The sequence below is a fragment of the Squalius cephalus genome (assembly GCF_949319135.1).
Source record: "Squalius cephalus genome assembly, chromosome: 20".
Classification (NCBI taxonomy): domain Eukaryota; kingdom Metazoa; phylum Chordata; class Actinopteri; order Cypriniformes; family Leuciscidae; genus Squalius; species Squalius cephalus.
In genome coordinates, this window is record NC_137141.1 from 35,779,859 (window position 1) to 35,795,703 (window position 15,845).

Genomic DNA, 15,845 nt, shown 5'->3' on the forward strand with positions numbered 1-15,845 from the left:
GTACGCCGGCCGCTCCAACCTGCCGGATAACCTGAAGAAGCTCTTCCGGAGTCTGGCCATGACCAAGCCGGACCGGCAGCTGATCGCGCAGGTCATGCTCTACTCGCAGGGCTTCCGCACCGCAGAGATCCTGGCCAAGAAGATCGTGCCCTTCTTCAAGTACGCAGACCCTCGAGCCGCGAGAGCTCCTAGCGTGTGTGAGCTGCTAGCGTGTGTGAGCTGCTAGCGTGTGTGAGCTGCTAGCGTGTGTGAGCTGCTAGCGTAACCGTGCTCTCTGTGTTGCAGGTTGTGTGACGAGCAGCTGTCGTCTCAGTCTCACTACGACTTCGGCCTGCGTGCGCTCAAGAGCGTGCTGATCAGCGCCGGGAACGTCAAGCGAGAGCGCATCCAGAAGATCAAGCGGGAGAAGGGCGAGCGCGGCGAGGTCGTGGACGAGAACGAGATCGCGGAGAACCTTCCGGAGCAGGAGGTAAGATGAGCCGAGCCCAGGCTCCAGGGGCTGGAAGTGATGCGTTTGGGTTTCTGGAATGTAAGTCCTGGAAAACCCCTGGAACAGCCGTATTGAAGAAGAGATGCTGAAAGAGCTTGAGTTATTGAAACACAACATATGTAAAATTAGTGTTTAATTTTATTGATAAAACAATCTTTTCGCACAGAATGGACGCTGGAGCCCGTCTGATATAGAGGATTTCACACGGCTACGAGTGTGATATTGCTCATATTAATATACACGTATATGATACAGCTTTCCTTCTTCAGCTCAATCATATATTCACGGGAATAAATCAGTTTGAATAAGGAAAGCGATATCTTAGTCATAATATCCTTTCTCTGGTTAAAGTTCCAGTCATTGCATGTGCTGCACTTTATTTGTACCATTTTGTTTTATTAGTTTATTTTTGTTTTGAAAATGAAAAGATAATAAATAAATAGTTTGAGAAGTGAGATCTCAGTCCTTGAAAAACAAAAAAGTAGTGCTTGATGAGTCCTGGGATTTCGTTTTCCAGTTTGAGTACGAACCCTTGCGGTCCCGTGCTGTTAGGGCTGTGACCTCTGACCTGTGCTGTTAGGGCTGTGACCTCTGACCTGTGCTGTTAGGGCTGTGACCTCTGACCTGTGCTGTTAGGGCTGTGACCTCTGACCTGTGCTGTTAGGGCTGTGACCTCTGACCCGTGCTGTTAGGGCTGTGACCTCTGACCCGTGCTGTTAGGGCTGTGACCTCTGACCCGTGCTGTTAGGGCTGTGACCTCTGACCCGTGTCGTTAGGGCTGTGACCTCTGACCCGTGTCGTTAGGGCTGTGACCTCTGACCCGTGTCGTTAGGGCTGTGACCTCTGACCCGTGCTGTTAGGGCTGTGACCTCTGACCCGTGCTGTTAGGGCTGTGACCTCTGACCCGTGTCGTTAGGGCTGTGACCTCTGACCCGTGCTGTTAGGGCTGTGACCTCTGACCCGTGCTGTTAGGGCTGTGACCTCTGACCCGTGCTGTTAGGGCTGTGACCTCTGACCCGTGCTGTTAGGGCTGTGACCTCTGACCCGTGCTGTTAGGGCTGTGACCTCTGACCCGTGTCGTTAGGGCTGTGACCTCTGACCCGTGCTGTTAGGGCTGTGACCTCTGACCCGTGCTGTTAGGGCTGTGACCTCTGACCCGTGTCGTTAGGGCTGTGACCTCTGACCCGTGCTGTTAGGGCTGTGACCTCTGACCCGTGTCGTTAGGGCTGTGACCTCTGACCCGTGCTGTTAGGGCTGTGACCTCTGACCCGTGCTGTTAGGGCTGTGACCTCTGACCCGTGTCGTTAGGGCTGTGACCTCTGACCCGTGCTGTTAGGGCTGTGACCTCTGACCCGTGTCGTTAGGGCTGTGACCTCTGACCCGTGCTGTTAGGGCGGTGACCTCTGACCTGGCTGCATGCGTTCGGTCCTCAGATCCTGATCCAGAGTGTGTGTGAGACGATGGTGCCGAAGCTGGTGGCGGAGGACATCCCTCTGCTGTTCAGTCTGCTGTCGGACGTGTTCCCCGGCGTCCAGTACATGCGCGGAGAGATGACGGCGCTCCGGGAAGAGCTGAAGAAGGTGTGCGCCGAGATGTACCTGACGTACGGGGACGGAGACGACGTGGGCAGCATGTGGGTGGAGAAGGTGAGATCCGTGATCCCAGTGCAGTGTGGGTCAGGGCTGTCATCAAGGCTGAAAAGCTCAATTTGAAATTCTTTCTTAAATATTAGCAAAATTCGATTTATATTTGAACTGTAAAGGCAATGCTTCATGTTAGAGGATAGAAGTGCGGTATTGTCTGCTGTGTCCACAAGAGGGCGCAACAAGCGAATATAAACCAAATCAAGCATCTCAACTTTTATTGAAATGAAATGACATTCACTTTTTAAACAATTGTTCTTAAATTAAATATAATTTCCTGCCAGGAGAAATAGGGTGCAATAGCGCATACAACTTTTTTGATCACTTTCAAATTTGACGAATAATTGAAAGCTCTAGTGTGAGTAAGCTCCTGGTCTCCTCCCCCTGGTCTCCCTCAGGTCCTGCAGCTGTACCAGATCACCCAGATCAACCACGGGCTGATGATGGTGGGCCCGTCGGGCAGCGGGAAGACCATGGCCTGGAGGGTCCTGCTGAAAGCCCTGGAGCGGCTCGAGGGCCTGGAGGGGGTGGCCCACATCATCGACCCCAAAGCCATCAGCAAAGACCACCTGTACGGCACGCTGGACCCCAACACGCGCGAGTGGACCGACGGCCTCTTCACACACGTGCTCCGCAAGTGAGTGTGTTCAGGGGTTCAGGCTCTAACCCCCGGCAGCGGTGTGCTACGGTTTCGGGGTTGAACGACATGTTTCCTGAACGGTGTGTATCGGGGTTAGAGAAACGGTTTCTCTTGTTCGGTGGGTGTGTCACATGTCCGCCCAATCAGCAGCGACGTGTGTGTGAACCACGCGGTGTTAAAGAGACGCTCGCACAGCGGGTCCAAGTAAAGTCCTTTACACGTGTGTCGGGATACGCAATTGAAGATATTAGAAGACATGTTTGTCGTAAGAGTTTCATAGTAAAAATATAGAATATCAACAGTGATCCGCAGTAATGCTAATGCTCACAGCAAAAGCAGTCAGGTCATGTAGATCATGACTCTCGGAGCGGATCATCCTTCACCTGAAGTGTCTTTTCATCCTGAAATGCGAAGCAAATGTTGATCACGATAATCAGGAACCACAGTTTCACTAACCCTGCAGTTGATCGGGATGTTCTGTTATCCTGTACGGTAAGGGCCGTGACTGACGCGCACGTGTTTTACAGTAATAAATATGTATACCGATCTCATCAGGCTCTGAGACTCTTCAAAAGAACAACGAGAATGTCCTTCTCAGCTGCCGTAGCTGCAGCTCTTGGTCATCAGAACAGGGTTCAGCGCACCGCTTCCGGTGAAAAAACGTTTTGCAACTTTTTGTCTGTGCTGAACGCATTAACCCTAACCCTCGCGTGTGTGTGTGTGTGTGTGTGTGTGTGTGTGTGTAGGATCATTGATAACGTGCGTGGAGAGCTGCAGAAGAGGCAGTGGATCATCTTCGACGGGGACGTGGACCCCGAGTGGGTGGAGAACCTGAACTCTGTGCTGGACGACAACAAGCTCCTGACCCTGCCCAACGGAGAGCGCCTCAGCCTGCCGCCCAACGTACGCCCGCCGCCACAGCTGCAACATCACTGTATCAGTATCCTGTCTAGCGCTGCGCGGCTAATCGTGCGGCGCTTCACTGCTGTGATGATGATGATGAGGATGATGATGTCGCTGCTCTCGTCACACAGGTGCGCATCATGTTCGAGGTGCAGGACCTGAAGTACGCCACGCTGGCCACGGTGTCTCGCTGCGGGATGGTCTGGTTCAGCGAGGACGTTCTCAGCACCGACATGATCTTCAACAACTTCCTGGCTCGCCTGCGGAGCATCCCATTGGACGAGGGAGAGGACGAGGCTCAGCGAATGAGGAAGGCCACCGAGGACGAGGGAGACGAGACCGCCTCACCGATGCTGCAGGTACACCTCACAGTGTGTGTGTGTGTGTGTGTGTGTGTCTGAGACGAGGCCGCGACAATGTGACACTGCAAATCCACTTGTCCTTGTCAGCAGTAGTGTGCGTGTGTGTGTGCGTGCGTGCGTGTGTGCGTGCGTGCGTGTGTGTACGTCAGGAATAGAACGGTGATTGAGCTAGACAGTGTGAATTCACACTTATTCCTGAAAAGCATGACATATGAAATAATAATCAGGAAAAATATTTTGGAAACATTTTTGGAAATTGAACCTTAGACAGACATATTTGCTAAAAGCTAATTAGCTCAAAGAAAAGAGAAGTTTGCATGTGTGTTTAGGAGTGTCCCCGACTAAGGGTTTCATAGTCGAATCAGGATCGTCTAGTCTTGCATATAGTGGACTGATAGTGTGTGTGTGTGGGGGGGGGGCTTTAGCACTCTGAAGCGGAGATGTACAGAACATCACAGATATAGAAGAAAGTATATAAAAACATTTCGGATCAATAAAACTAAGAAATAACACAAATAACTGCAGACAGGGTTTGCATAAACTGCCTGTGTGAGCTCGAAGTACAGCGCAACATCAATGCACCGGAAAACAATCAACAATTAATTTACATAGGAACAGAATATACCTTTCTAATAAATAAAAATACAAAATGAAATAAGTCAGAATCAAGTCACGATGCAGAACAAATGTGTGCAGAATGCCTGAAGTGCAGAGGAACACCAGCCACAGATACTCACATTAGAGGACCCTGAGGGATCAGTAACTGAGAGATGTGTGTGAGTTAGGGTTAGGTGGAGTCCGGCTCCTCCTGTCTGTCCTTCAAGCCGGTGTCTCTCAGTGATCTAGCCTGGTGTGTGTGTGAGTTAGGGTTAGGTGGAGTCCGGCTCCTCCTGTCTGTCCTTCAAGCCGGTGTCTCAGTGTTCTCCTGGTGTGTGTGTGAGTTAGGGTTAAGTGGAGTCCGGCTCCTGTCTGTCCTTCAGGCCGGTGTCTCAGTGTTCTCCTGGTGTGTGTGTGAGTTAGGGTTAGGGTTAGGGTTAAGTGGAGTCCGGCTCTTCCTGTCTGTCCTTCAAGCCGGTGTCTCTCAGTGATCTAGCCTGGTGTGTGTGTGAGTTAGGGTTAAGTGGAGTCCGGCTCCTCCTGTCTGTCCTTCAGGCCGGTGTCTCAGTGTTCTCCTGGTGTGTGTGTGAGTTAGGGTTAGGGTTAGGGTTAAGTGGAGTCCGGCTCTTCCTGTCTGTCCTTCAAGCCGGTGTCTCTCAGTGATCTAGCCTGGTGTGTGTGTGTGTGTGAGTTAGGGTTAAGTGGAGTCCGGCTCTTCCTGTCTGTCCTTCAAGCCGGTGTCTCTCAGTGATCTAGCCTGGTGTGTGTGTGTGTGTGAGTTAGGGTTAAGTGGAGTCCGGCTCTTCCTGTCTGTCCTTCAAGCCGGTGTCTCTCAGTGATCTAGCCTGGTGTGTGTGTGTGTGTGAGTTAGGGTTAAGTGGAGTCCGGCTCCTCCTGTCTGTCCTTCAAGCCGGTGTCTCTCAGTGATCTAGCCTGGTGTGTGTGTGAGTTAGGGTTAAGTGGAGTCCGGCTCCTCCTGTCTGTCCTTCAGGCCGGTGTCTCTCAGTGATCTAGCCTGGTGTGTGTGTGTGAGTTAGGGTTAAGTGGAGTCCGGCTCCTCCTGTCTGTCCTTCAAGCCGGTGTCTCTCAGTGATCTAGCCTGGTGTGTGTGTGAGTTAGGGTTAAGTGGAGTCCGGCTCCTCCTGTCTGTCCTTCAGGCCGGTGTCTCAGTGTTCTCCTGGTGTGTGTGTGAGTTAGGGTTAGGGTTAGGGTTAGGGTTAAGTGGAGTCCGGCTCCTCCTGTCTGTCCTTCAGGCCGGTGTCTCTCAGTGATCTAGCCTGGTGTGTGTGTGAGTTAGGGTTAAGTGGAGTCCGGCTCCTCCTGTCTGTCCTTCAGGCCGGTGTCTCTCAGTGATCTAGCCTGGTGTGTGTGTGAGTTAGGGTTAGGGTTAGGGTTAGGGTTAAGTGGAGTCCGGCTCCTGTCTGTCCTTCAGGCCGGTGTCTCAGTGATCTCCTGGTGTGTGTGTGAGTTAGGGTTAAGTGGAGTCCGGCTCCTCCTGTCTGTCCTTCAGGCCGGTGTCTCAGTGTTCTCCTGGTGTGTGTGAGTTAGGGTTAGGGTTAGGTGGAGTCCGGCTCCTGTCTGTCCTTCAGGCCGGTGTCTCAGTGATCTAGCCTGGTTTGTGTGATCCCCAGATCCAGAGGGACGCGTCTGCCGTCCTGCAGCCGTACTTCACCTCCACCGGGCTGGTGATCAAAGCGCTGGAGCACGCCTCCAAGATGGAGCACATCATGGACTTCACCCGCCTGCGCTCGCTCAGCTCGCTGTTCTCCATGCTGCACCAGGCCTGCCGCAACGTGGCGCTCTACAACAACAACCACCCCGACTTCCCCATGCCCGTCGACCAGCTGGAGAAGTACATGCAGGTGTGTGTGTGTGTGAGAACGGTCACTCTCAGGCCTTGTCCACACTAGCAGGTGTGTGTGTGTGTGTGGACGGAGAAAATGCCAGTGTGGACGGAGAGCGTTTTCAAATGTATTAGTGTAGACGTAGCCTGACTCAGTCTTCGCACAGCTCATACCTGTGCATGAAGTGTGTGTGTGACGCATGCATGCTAACTCTCCCCTGTGTGCAGAAATACCTGATCTACGCTGTGCTGTGGTCGTTCTCGGGCGACAGTCGGCTGAAGATGAGGGCGGAGCTCGGGGAATACATCCGCCGCATCACCACCGTATCTCTGCCGTCTGCGCCCAACGTGCCGATCATCGACTACGAGGTGCGACACACACTCTCAGGCTCTCAGTGTGAGTGAGTGAGTGTGTGTGTGTGTGCTAACGCGGCTCTGGTCTGCAGGTGTGCATCACGGGCGAGTGGCAGTCGTGGCAGGGGAAGGTGCCTCAGATCGAGGTGGAGACTCATAAGGTGGCGTCTCCTGATGTGGTCGTGCCCACGCTGGACACGGTGCGGCACGAGGCGCTCCTCTACACGTGGCTGGCCGAACACAAGCCGCTGGTGCTCTGTGGGCCGCCCGGCTCCGGCAAGACCATGACCCTCTTCAGCGCGCTGAGAGCCCTGCCCGACATGGAGGTGAGCAACACTGTTAAAGGAATAGTTCAACCAAAGATGAAAATTACCCCATGATTCACTCACCCTGAAGGCATCCTAGGTGTATATGACTTTCTTCTTTCAGACAAACACAGTTATATTAAAAAATGTCCTGGCTCTTCCAAGCTTTATAATGGCAGTGAATGGGTGTATGTCCCTCAAAGTGCATCTACTCATGATAAAAGTGCATCACAGGCTCCGGGGGGGTTAATAAAGGCCTTCTGAAGTGTAGCGATGCGTTCTTGTAAGAAAAATGTCCATATTTAAAACTTTATCGATTAAATTAAGCTCCGGCAGACGGCCTACACAAGTCGACTTACGCCACAGGAGTAACACTTGACGACGCAGATGTAGGAGTAGCGTGAGCTTTGACGCCTCTCGCGGTTCAAACACACAGGGCTGGGCAAACGCGCTCGTCATTACGTTGTGCGTCGGGTCAAGTGTTACTCTTTCGGCGTAAGTCGATGCGTTCAGCCGTCTGCCGGAAGCTAGCTATTTTAGTCGATAAAGTTTGCTGGCAACATAAACTGGTGAGGACAGAGTGATGCTATCCAGATGTGATCTTCCTGATCCACATGTAACTCTCTCTCGTGTGTGTGTGTGTGTTCCTCATCTAACTCGTGTGTGTGTGTGTGTGTGTTCCTCCAGGTGGTGGGCCTGAACTTCTCGAGCGCCACGACCCCGGAGCTGCTGCTGAAGACGTTCGATCATTACTGCGAGTACCGCCGGACTCCTAACGGAGTGGTTCTGGCGCCGGTGCAGCTGGGCAAGTGGCTGGTGCTGTTCTGCGACGAGATCAACCTGCCCGACATGGACAAGTACGGCACGCAGCGGGTCATCTCCTTCATCAGACAGGTGTGTGTTGTGTTTAGCTCTCGCTGGTGTGTGTGTGTGGAGTGTAACCGGTGTGTGTTGTGTTTAGCTCTCGCTGGTGTGTGTGTGTGGAGTGTAACCGGTGTGTGTTGTGTTTAGCTCTCGCTGGTGTGTGTGTGTGTGGAGTGTAACCGGTGTGTGTTGTGTTTAGCTCTCGCTGGTGTGTGTGTGTGGAGTGTAACCGGTGTGTGTTGTGTTCAGATGGTGGAGCACGGCGGCTTCTATCGCACCTCAGACCAGACGTGGGTGAAGCTGGAGCGGATCCAGTTCGTCGGGGCCTGTAATCCTCCCACTGACCCGGGCCGGAAGCCGCTCTCTTACAGGTTCACCATCATCATCATCATCATCATCATCATATAAAGTACCTTTTATAGTTATCGTTCTTGGTGTGAACGGCCCTTTACTCGTGATGTCTGCAGGTTTCTGCGCCATGTGCCGGTGGTGTACGTGGACTATCCCGGCCCGGCCTCGCTGACCCAGATCTACGGCACCTTCAACCGGGCCATGCTGAGACTCATCCCGTCGCTGAGGACCTTCGCTGAGCCGCTCACCGCAGCCATGGTCGAGTTCTACACCATGTCTCAGGTTTGCTCTTCACACTGATCTGTCAGAATTCCCTCAAGTGAAACTGAACCTTTATTTTGGCAGGTTTTCTGAAGTGACTCAGAGCGGCTCTGGAGATTAAGCTTTTGCGCTCATTAGGGCTGTCAAAATGGCTGAAAAGCTAAATTAGATTTTTTTTTTTTTTTTAATATTAGCAAAATTCGAATTATATTCTAAAGGCAATATTTAATGTTAGAGGAAAAAAATACTGTATTGTCTGCTATGCCTACAAGAGGGTGCCATTCAGAAACCATTCACTTCTACTCGCTACACATCTACATATTGTCAGCAGGATTTTCAGCATTTTTCAAATTAGCAACGCAGCCGCACCGCGCTGTACTGGATAAGCTAACAAAAACAAACCGCGTCAGTGACGTCATAATCATGTCTCGTGCGCCTCGACACCACTGCTTTGGAGTGATCTCAACTAGACGTGAAACTTGACATGCTTATCCCCCCAGATAAAGATGCTGTGCTTGTTTGTTCTGAAAGGATCCAGTTTAGCTATAACTGGTCTGTGTGTGACAGGAGCGGTTCACGCAGGACACGCAGCCGCACTACATCTACTCCCCGAGAGAGATGACCCGCTGGGTGCGTGGGATCTTCGAGGCGCTGAGGCCGTTAGAGACGCTGCCTGTCGAGGGGCTCATCCGCATCTGGGCTCACGAGGCGCTCCGACTCTTCCAGGACCGGTGAGTTGAAGGGGTTTCCAGGCCTGTAGATCCTGCACTTTGTAACCATTTAAGTCCCTGTTTTGGAACAATGTTGCATTTTAATCTTGATTCAGTTTCCTTTCACACCGCAATGAAATATCTACGCAAGTTACGTGTGCCTGAAACTGTCCTCTCAGTGCCCAGATTAATCAAAGATTTTTTTTTACATAATTGACAGATTAATCGACTATCAAAATAATTGTTTGTTGCAGCCCTACTTGGTTTGTTGGGTCGCATTACTTTCTCACTACTAGCGAACCGCTCCAGAGTTTGTTTCCCATCGCTACTTCGTTCAGGGGATCTCGGACTGGTTGTTTTGCTGCAGATCCGAGTACACTGTCAAGTTCATATTTGCCTAAACAAACCAAACTATGGAAGAAAATGTGTCCGGTTCGGAAAGAAATGAGTGTCAGGAAGGGGAGTGTGGGAAAACCGGCACATTTCTCCCATTTCCAGCAGCAAACCTAGGAATATGTGTGGTTGATTGTTTTGAAATGGCACAATGATTGAACTGATTCTCCTGACAGATTGGTGGAGGACGAGGAGAGACGCTGGACCGATGAAAACATTGACATGGTCGCCCTGAAACACTTTCCCAACATCGACCGTGACAAAGCCCTCAACAAACCCATCCTGTACAGCAACTGGCTCTCCAAGGTGAGTGTCGCGGGACAGTACGCTGAAGCTTCCAGAGCTCAGCGTAACTCATCCCGTAGCTCATCCTGTAGCTCAGCGTAACTCATCCCGTAACTCATCCTGTAGCTCAGCGTAACTCATCCCGTAACCCAGCGGAGCTCAGTGTAACTCATGCCGTAGCTCATCCTGTAGCTCAGCGTAACTCATCCCGTAGCTCATCCTGTAGCTCAGTGTATCTCAGCGTAACTCATCCCGTAACCCAGCGGAGCTCAGCGTAACTCATCCCGTAACTCATCCTGTAGCTCAGTGTAACTCATCCCGTAACCCAGCGGAGCTCAGCGTAACTCATCCCGTAACTCATCCTGTAGCTCAGCGTAACCCATCCCGTAACTCATCCTGTAGCTCAGCGTAACTCATCCCGTAACCCAGCGGAGCTCAGTGTAACTCATGCCGTAGCTCATCCTGTAGCTCAGCGTAACTCATCCCGTAGCTCATCCTGTAGCTCAGTGTAACTCATCCCGTAACCCAGCGGAGCTCAGCGTAACTCATCCCGTAACTCATCCTGTAGCTCAGCGTAACCCATCCCGTAACTCATCCTGTAGCTCAGCGTAACTCATCCCGTAACCCAGCGGAGCTCAGCGTAACTCATGCCGTAGCTCATCCTGTAGCTCAGCGTAACCCATCCCGTAACTCATCCTGTAGCTCAGCGTAACTCATCCCGTAACCCAGCGGAGCTCAGTGTAACTCATGCCGTAGCTCATCCTGTAGCTCAGCGTAACTCATCCCGTAGCTCATCCTGTAGCTCAGTGTATCTCAGCGTAACTCATCCCGTAACCCAGCGGAGCTCAGCGTAACTCATCCCGTAACTCATCCTGTAGCTCAGTGTAACTCATCCCGTAACCCAGCGGAGCTCAGCGTAACTCATCCCGTAACTCATCCTGTAGCTCAGCGTAACTCATCCCGTAACCCAGCGGAGCTCAGCGTAACTCATCCCGTAACTCATCCTGTAGCTCAGCGTAACTCATCCCGTAACCCAGCGGAGCTCAGCGTAACTCATCCCGTAGCTCATCCTGTAGCTCAGCGTAACTCATCCCGTAACCCAGCGGAGCTCAGCGTAACTCATCCCGTAACTCATTCTGTAGCTTAGCGTAACCCATCCCGTAACCCAGCGGAGCTCAGCGTAACTCATCCCGTAGCTCATCCTGTAGCTCAGCGTAACTCATCCCGTAACCCAGCGGAGCTCAGCGTAACTCATCCCATAGCTCATCCTGTAGCTCAGCGTAACTCATCCCGTAACCCAGCGGAGCTCAGCGTAACTCATCCCGTAACTCATCCCGTAGCTCATCCTGTAACTCAGCGTAACTCATCCCGTAACCCAGCGGAGCTCAGCGTAACTCATCCCGTAGCTCATCCTGTAGCTCAGCGTAACTCATCCCGTAACCCAGCGGAGCTCAGCGTAACTCATCCCGTAACTCATCCCGTAGCTCATCCTGTAGCTCAGCGTAACTCATCCCGTAACCCAGCGGAGCTCAGCGTAACTCATCCCGTAACTCATCCCGTAGCTCATCCTGTAGCTCAGCGTAACTCATCCCGTAACCCAGCGGAGCTCAGCGTAACTCATCCCGTAACTCATCCCGTAGCTCATCCTGTAACTCAGCGTAACTCATCCCGTAACTCAGCGTACCTCATCCAGTAACTCATCCTGTAGCTCAGCGTAACCCATCCCGTAACCCAGCGGAGCTCAGCGTAACTCATCCTGTAGCTCAGCGTAACTCATCCCGTAACCCAGCGGAGCTCAGCGTAACTCATCCTGTAGCTCATCCTGTAACTCAGCGTAACTCATCCTGTAACTCAGCGTAACTCATCCTGTAACTCAGCGTAACTCATCCTGTAACTCAGCGTACCTCATCCAGTAACTCAGCCCGTAGCTCAGCGTAACTCAGTTTAACTCATCCCGTCTCCTGTAGGACTACGTGCCCGTGGAGCAGGAGGAGCTGCGCGACTATGTGAAGGCCAGACTGAAGGTGTTCTACGAGGAGGAGCTGGACGTTCCTCTCGTGCTCTTCAATGAGGTTCTGGATCACGTGCTGAGGATCGACAGGTACAGAGAGCCCGATTAAACGCATATTTCACCGGCTGATGCGTCAGTAACGTCAGGCTTGTTCTCCTCCAGAATCTTCCGTCAGCCGCAGGGTCATCTTCTCCTGATCGGGGTCAGCGGAGCCGGGAAGACAACGCTCTCACGCTTTGTGGCCTGGATGAACGGACTGAGTGTCTATCAGATCAAGGTTAGAACCAACAAGCATTTGATTGTCTGTCAGATTTTTTGGACATGCTTATTCAGTTTTAACATGGTTAAATGTACAGTGCACTTCCCCGAGAAAATTAAAGATACAATGATTTGTCAGATGATCCTCAAAACATTGATTTTGCTTCATATAAACTGTCCTGTCCTCTACATATGCATGTGTACGCAGTCATCTTTTCACAGATTCATGTTTTTTAAGTTTACACGGCGATAACGTTTTTCAATTTTTTTTTAAAACTTTTGGAACCTCAAAAGTTTTTTTTGGAACCTTCAAAGTTTACGTTCTTGAGCCACCAAACATTGTCATGCAAATGAACGGACAGAACATTAAAAGTTTCTGTTTTCGGTTAGAACGGTATCGTGTAAGTTAATAACTTATGATCTTTGCAATGTCAGTGAATCAATCAAAAACTAACTTTATCTGGACAATAACTTTATTCTAGAGCTGCTGTAAAGCCCCATCTCTGTTACTGTAATTTCCAATTATCACTGCAAAGCTGCTGTGAAACAATCTATATTGTTAAAGCGCTGTATAAATGAAGGTGACTTGACCACAGAGAGATAGTGACTCTAAATCAAAGAGGACAATGCATAAACATTAATAACAATGAATGTATATATAATAAAATAAAAGTTTGAGGCTTGAGTAACTGTGATGGTATCCGCGCAGGTCCACAGGAAGTACACCGGCGAGGACTTCGACGAAGACCTGCGGACGGTCCTCCGGCGCTCCGGGTGCAAGAACGAGAAGATCGCCTTCATCATGGACGAGTCGAACGTGCTGGACTCGGGATTCCTGGAGCGCATGAACACACTGCTGGCCAACGGAGAGGTGCGTCCCGTCATGCGTGTTCTCTGCGTGCTCTCTGCGTGTTCTGAACTCTCTGTGTTCTGATCTCTGTGTTCTCTCAGTGTTCTGATCTCTGTGTTCTGATCTCTGTGTTCTGATCTCTGTGTTCTGATCTCTGTGTTCTGATCTCTGTGTTCTGATCTCTGTGTTCTGATCTCTGTGTTCTGATCTCTCTGTGTTCTGATCTCTCTGTGTTCTGATCTCTGTGTTCTGATCTCTGTGTTCTGATCTCTGTGTTCTGATCTCTGTGTTCTGATCTCTGTGTTCTGATCTCTGTGTTCTGATCTCTGTGTTCTGAACTCTCTGTGTTCTGATCTCTGTGTTCTGAACTCTGTGTTCTGATCTCTGTGTTCTGATCTCTGTGTTCTCATCTCTGTGTGTTCTGATCTCTGTGTGTTCTGATCTCTGTGTGTTCTGATCTCTGTGTGTTCTGATCTCTGTGTGTTCTGATCTCTGTGTGTTCTGATCTCTGTGTGTTCTGATCTCTGTGTGTTCTGATCTCTGTGTGTTCTGATCTCTGTGTGTTCTGATCTCTGTGTGTTCTGATCTCTGTGTGTTCTGATCTCTGTGTGTTCTGATCTCTGTGTGTTCTGATCTCTGTGTGTTCTGATCTCTGTGTGTTCTGATCTCTGTGTTCTGATCTCTGTGTTCTGATCTCTGTGTTCTGATCTCTGTGTTCTGATCTCTGTGTTCTGATCTCTGTGTTCTCTGTGCTGTTGCAGGTGCCCGGCCTGTTCGAGGGCGACGAATACGCCACGCTGATGACGCAGTGCAAGGAGGGTGCGCAGAAGGAGGGCTTGATGCTGGACACCCATGAGGAGCTTTACAAGTGGTTCACGAGTCAGGTGATCAGGAACCTGCATGTGGTGTTCACCATGAACCCGTCGTCAGAGGGACTGAAGGACCGCGCGGCCACGTCACCCGCCCTCTTCAACAGGTACCCGTCGCTCGCCGTGTCCCGTTCCCTGACCGGAGAAGCTTTATTTCTGTAGCTCTTTATATATAGTAAAGATCGTTTCAAAGAAGCTTAATAAACAGAACCAATGATGCAAACTTCATCAAACTCAAATTCTGCAGGTGTGTGCTCAACTGGTTTGGTGATTGGTCCACTGAAGCGCTCTACCAGGTGGGTAAAGAGTTCACCAGCAAGATGGACCTGGAGAAGCCCAACTACAAAGTGCCCGACTACATGCCCATCGTGTACGATAAGCTGCCGCAGCCGCCCACCCACCGCGAGGCTATCGTCAACGGCTGCGTGTTCGTCCACCAGACGCTGCACCAGGTCAGCGCCGTCTCGTGTTCACAGATCTGAAGACGTTCGCATCTGTTCCTTTGCACGCTTTTACACTTACTCTGGTGTTCTCAGGCTAACAACCGATTGGCTAAGCGCGGCGGCCGCACGATGGCTATCACCCCACGCCACTACCTGGACTTCATCAACCACTACGCCAACCTGTTCAACGAGAAGCGCAGTGAACTGGAGGAGCAGCAGATGCACCTCAACGTGGGTCTGCGCAAGATCAAGGAGACCGTGGATCAGGTGCGTGCTTCCCCCGACACCACGCATGCTAACACCACTGATGGGCGGAGCTACTTTTACAAGTTTTGCATTACAATATTGCCTCGCTCCCTAAAAAAGTCACCAATTACATTACTTTTAAAAAGTAACTTTTATAAAGAAGTAACCAAGTAAAGTTACAATATTGTGTTACTCCTTAAAAAAGTAACTGATTACATTACTTACTGTTTATGAAAGTTACCTTTAAAAGCAATGTTACAATATTGTTACTCCCTGAAAAGAAACCAATTATATTACTTTTAAAAAGTAACTTTTATAAAAAAAAAAGTAACTAAGTAAAGTTAAAATTCTGTATTGTTACTCCCTAATAAGTAACCAGTTACATTACTTTTTATGAAAGTTACTTTTAAAAGTAATGTTACAATAGTTACTCCCTTAAAAAGTAATCAATTACGTAGTTACTATTTATGAATGTTACTTTTAAAAGTATTGTTACAATATTGTGTTATTCCCTAAAAAAAAAAGTAACTAATTGCGTTGCTTAGTTAGTTTTTGTGTAAAGTAATGTTGCATTTTTCTCAGCTGAGGCTTGATCTCTTCAGGTCTCGCAGGAGTTGTTTTACTGAGCACTTATTTTTTTACAAGTTATGAACTTAGTAATGCTTTCAACATCAGCCTATATAACACACACCTCAATTTTCTGTTGAAAACACATGTAGAATATTATCATATTTTGAGCACTTGGAATATTTCCTGAGCTCTAGAGCGACGCATGCCATCAGAAGACCTCTAAACGTTATTGAAAGTAATGTATTTTGTTACTTTTGTGCTTTTTGTCTTTTCTTTTCGTCAATGTTATGGAGACGCGACAGAATCCTAATTCAGTAGTTTATAAATTTACACATTCATATTTAAGTTTTTAGAGTAATGTGTTACTTTACTTGTCTGTTATGGTTAATTTTTTGTTACTTGTAATGCGTTACTCTGTCGTTTAGTACCCTGATTTAGCGTGTTCTCCGTGTGTCTCAGGTGGAGGAGCTGCGGCGCGACCTGCGGATCAAGAGTCAGGAGCTGGAGGTCAAAAACGCTGCCGCCAACGACAAGCTGAAGAAGATGGTGAAGGACCAGCAGGAGGCCGAGAAGAAGAAGGCAAGACTCGCTCAGAGC

General features: G+C 50.0%; 1 protein-coding gene across 2 annotated transcripts in view; it reads left to right on the forward strand.

The window, feature by feature from the left end:
• The window catches only part of dync1h1 (dynein, cytoplasmic 1, heavy chain 1), an 82,848-nt gene that overhangs the window by 28,376 nt on the left and 38,627 nt on the right, over positions 1-15,845 (forward strand). For both annotated transcript variants that reach the window (XM_079852982.1, XM_079852983.1), the window contains exons 30-50: positions 1-159; positions 286-469; positions 1,924-2,136; positions 2,532-2,770; positions 3,520-3,676; positions 3,808-4,035; positions 6,267-6,497; positions 6,707-6,847; positions 6,925-7,158; positions 7,825-8,031; positions 8,251-8,372; positions 8,469-8,634; positions 9,181-9,344; positions 9,893-10,022; positions 11,969-12,102; positions 12,175-12,289; positions 12,980-13,141; positions 13,882-14,096; positions 14,237-14,441; positions 14,526-14,699; positions 15,708-15,827. The exon at positions 1-159 is cut by the window's left edge and continues 82 nt beyond it. In XM_079852982.1, coding sequence (XP_079709108.1) covers positions 1-159; positions 286-469; positions 1,924-2,136; positions 2,532-2,770; positions 3,520-3,676; positions 3,808-4,035; positions 6,267-6,497; positions 6,707-6,847; positions 6,925-7,158; positions 7,825-8,031; positions 8,251-8,372; positions 8,469-8,634; positions 9,181-9,344; positions 9,893-10,022; positions 11,969-12,102; positions 12,175-12,289; positions 12,980-13,141; positions 13,882-14,096; positions 14,237-14,441; positions 14,526-14,699; positions 15,708-15,827 — 3,700 coding nt within the window. The remainder of the gene's footprint in view (positions 160-285; positions 470-1,923; positions 2,137-2,531; positions 2,771-3,519; positions 3,677-3,807; positions 4,036-6,266; positions 6,498-6,706; positions 6,848-6,924; positions 7,159-7,824; positions 8,032-8,250; positions 8,373-8,468; positions 8,635-9,180; positions 9,345-9,892; positions 10,023-11,968; positions 12,103-12,174; positions 12,290-12,979; positions 13,142-13,881; positions 14,097-14,236; positions 14,442-14,525; positions 14,700-15,707; positions 15,828-15,845) is intronic.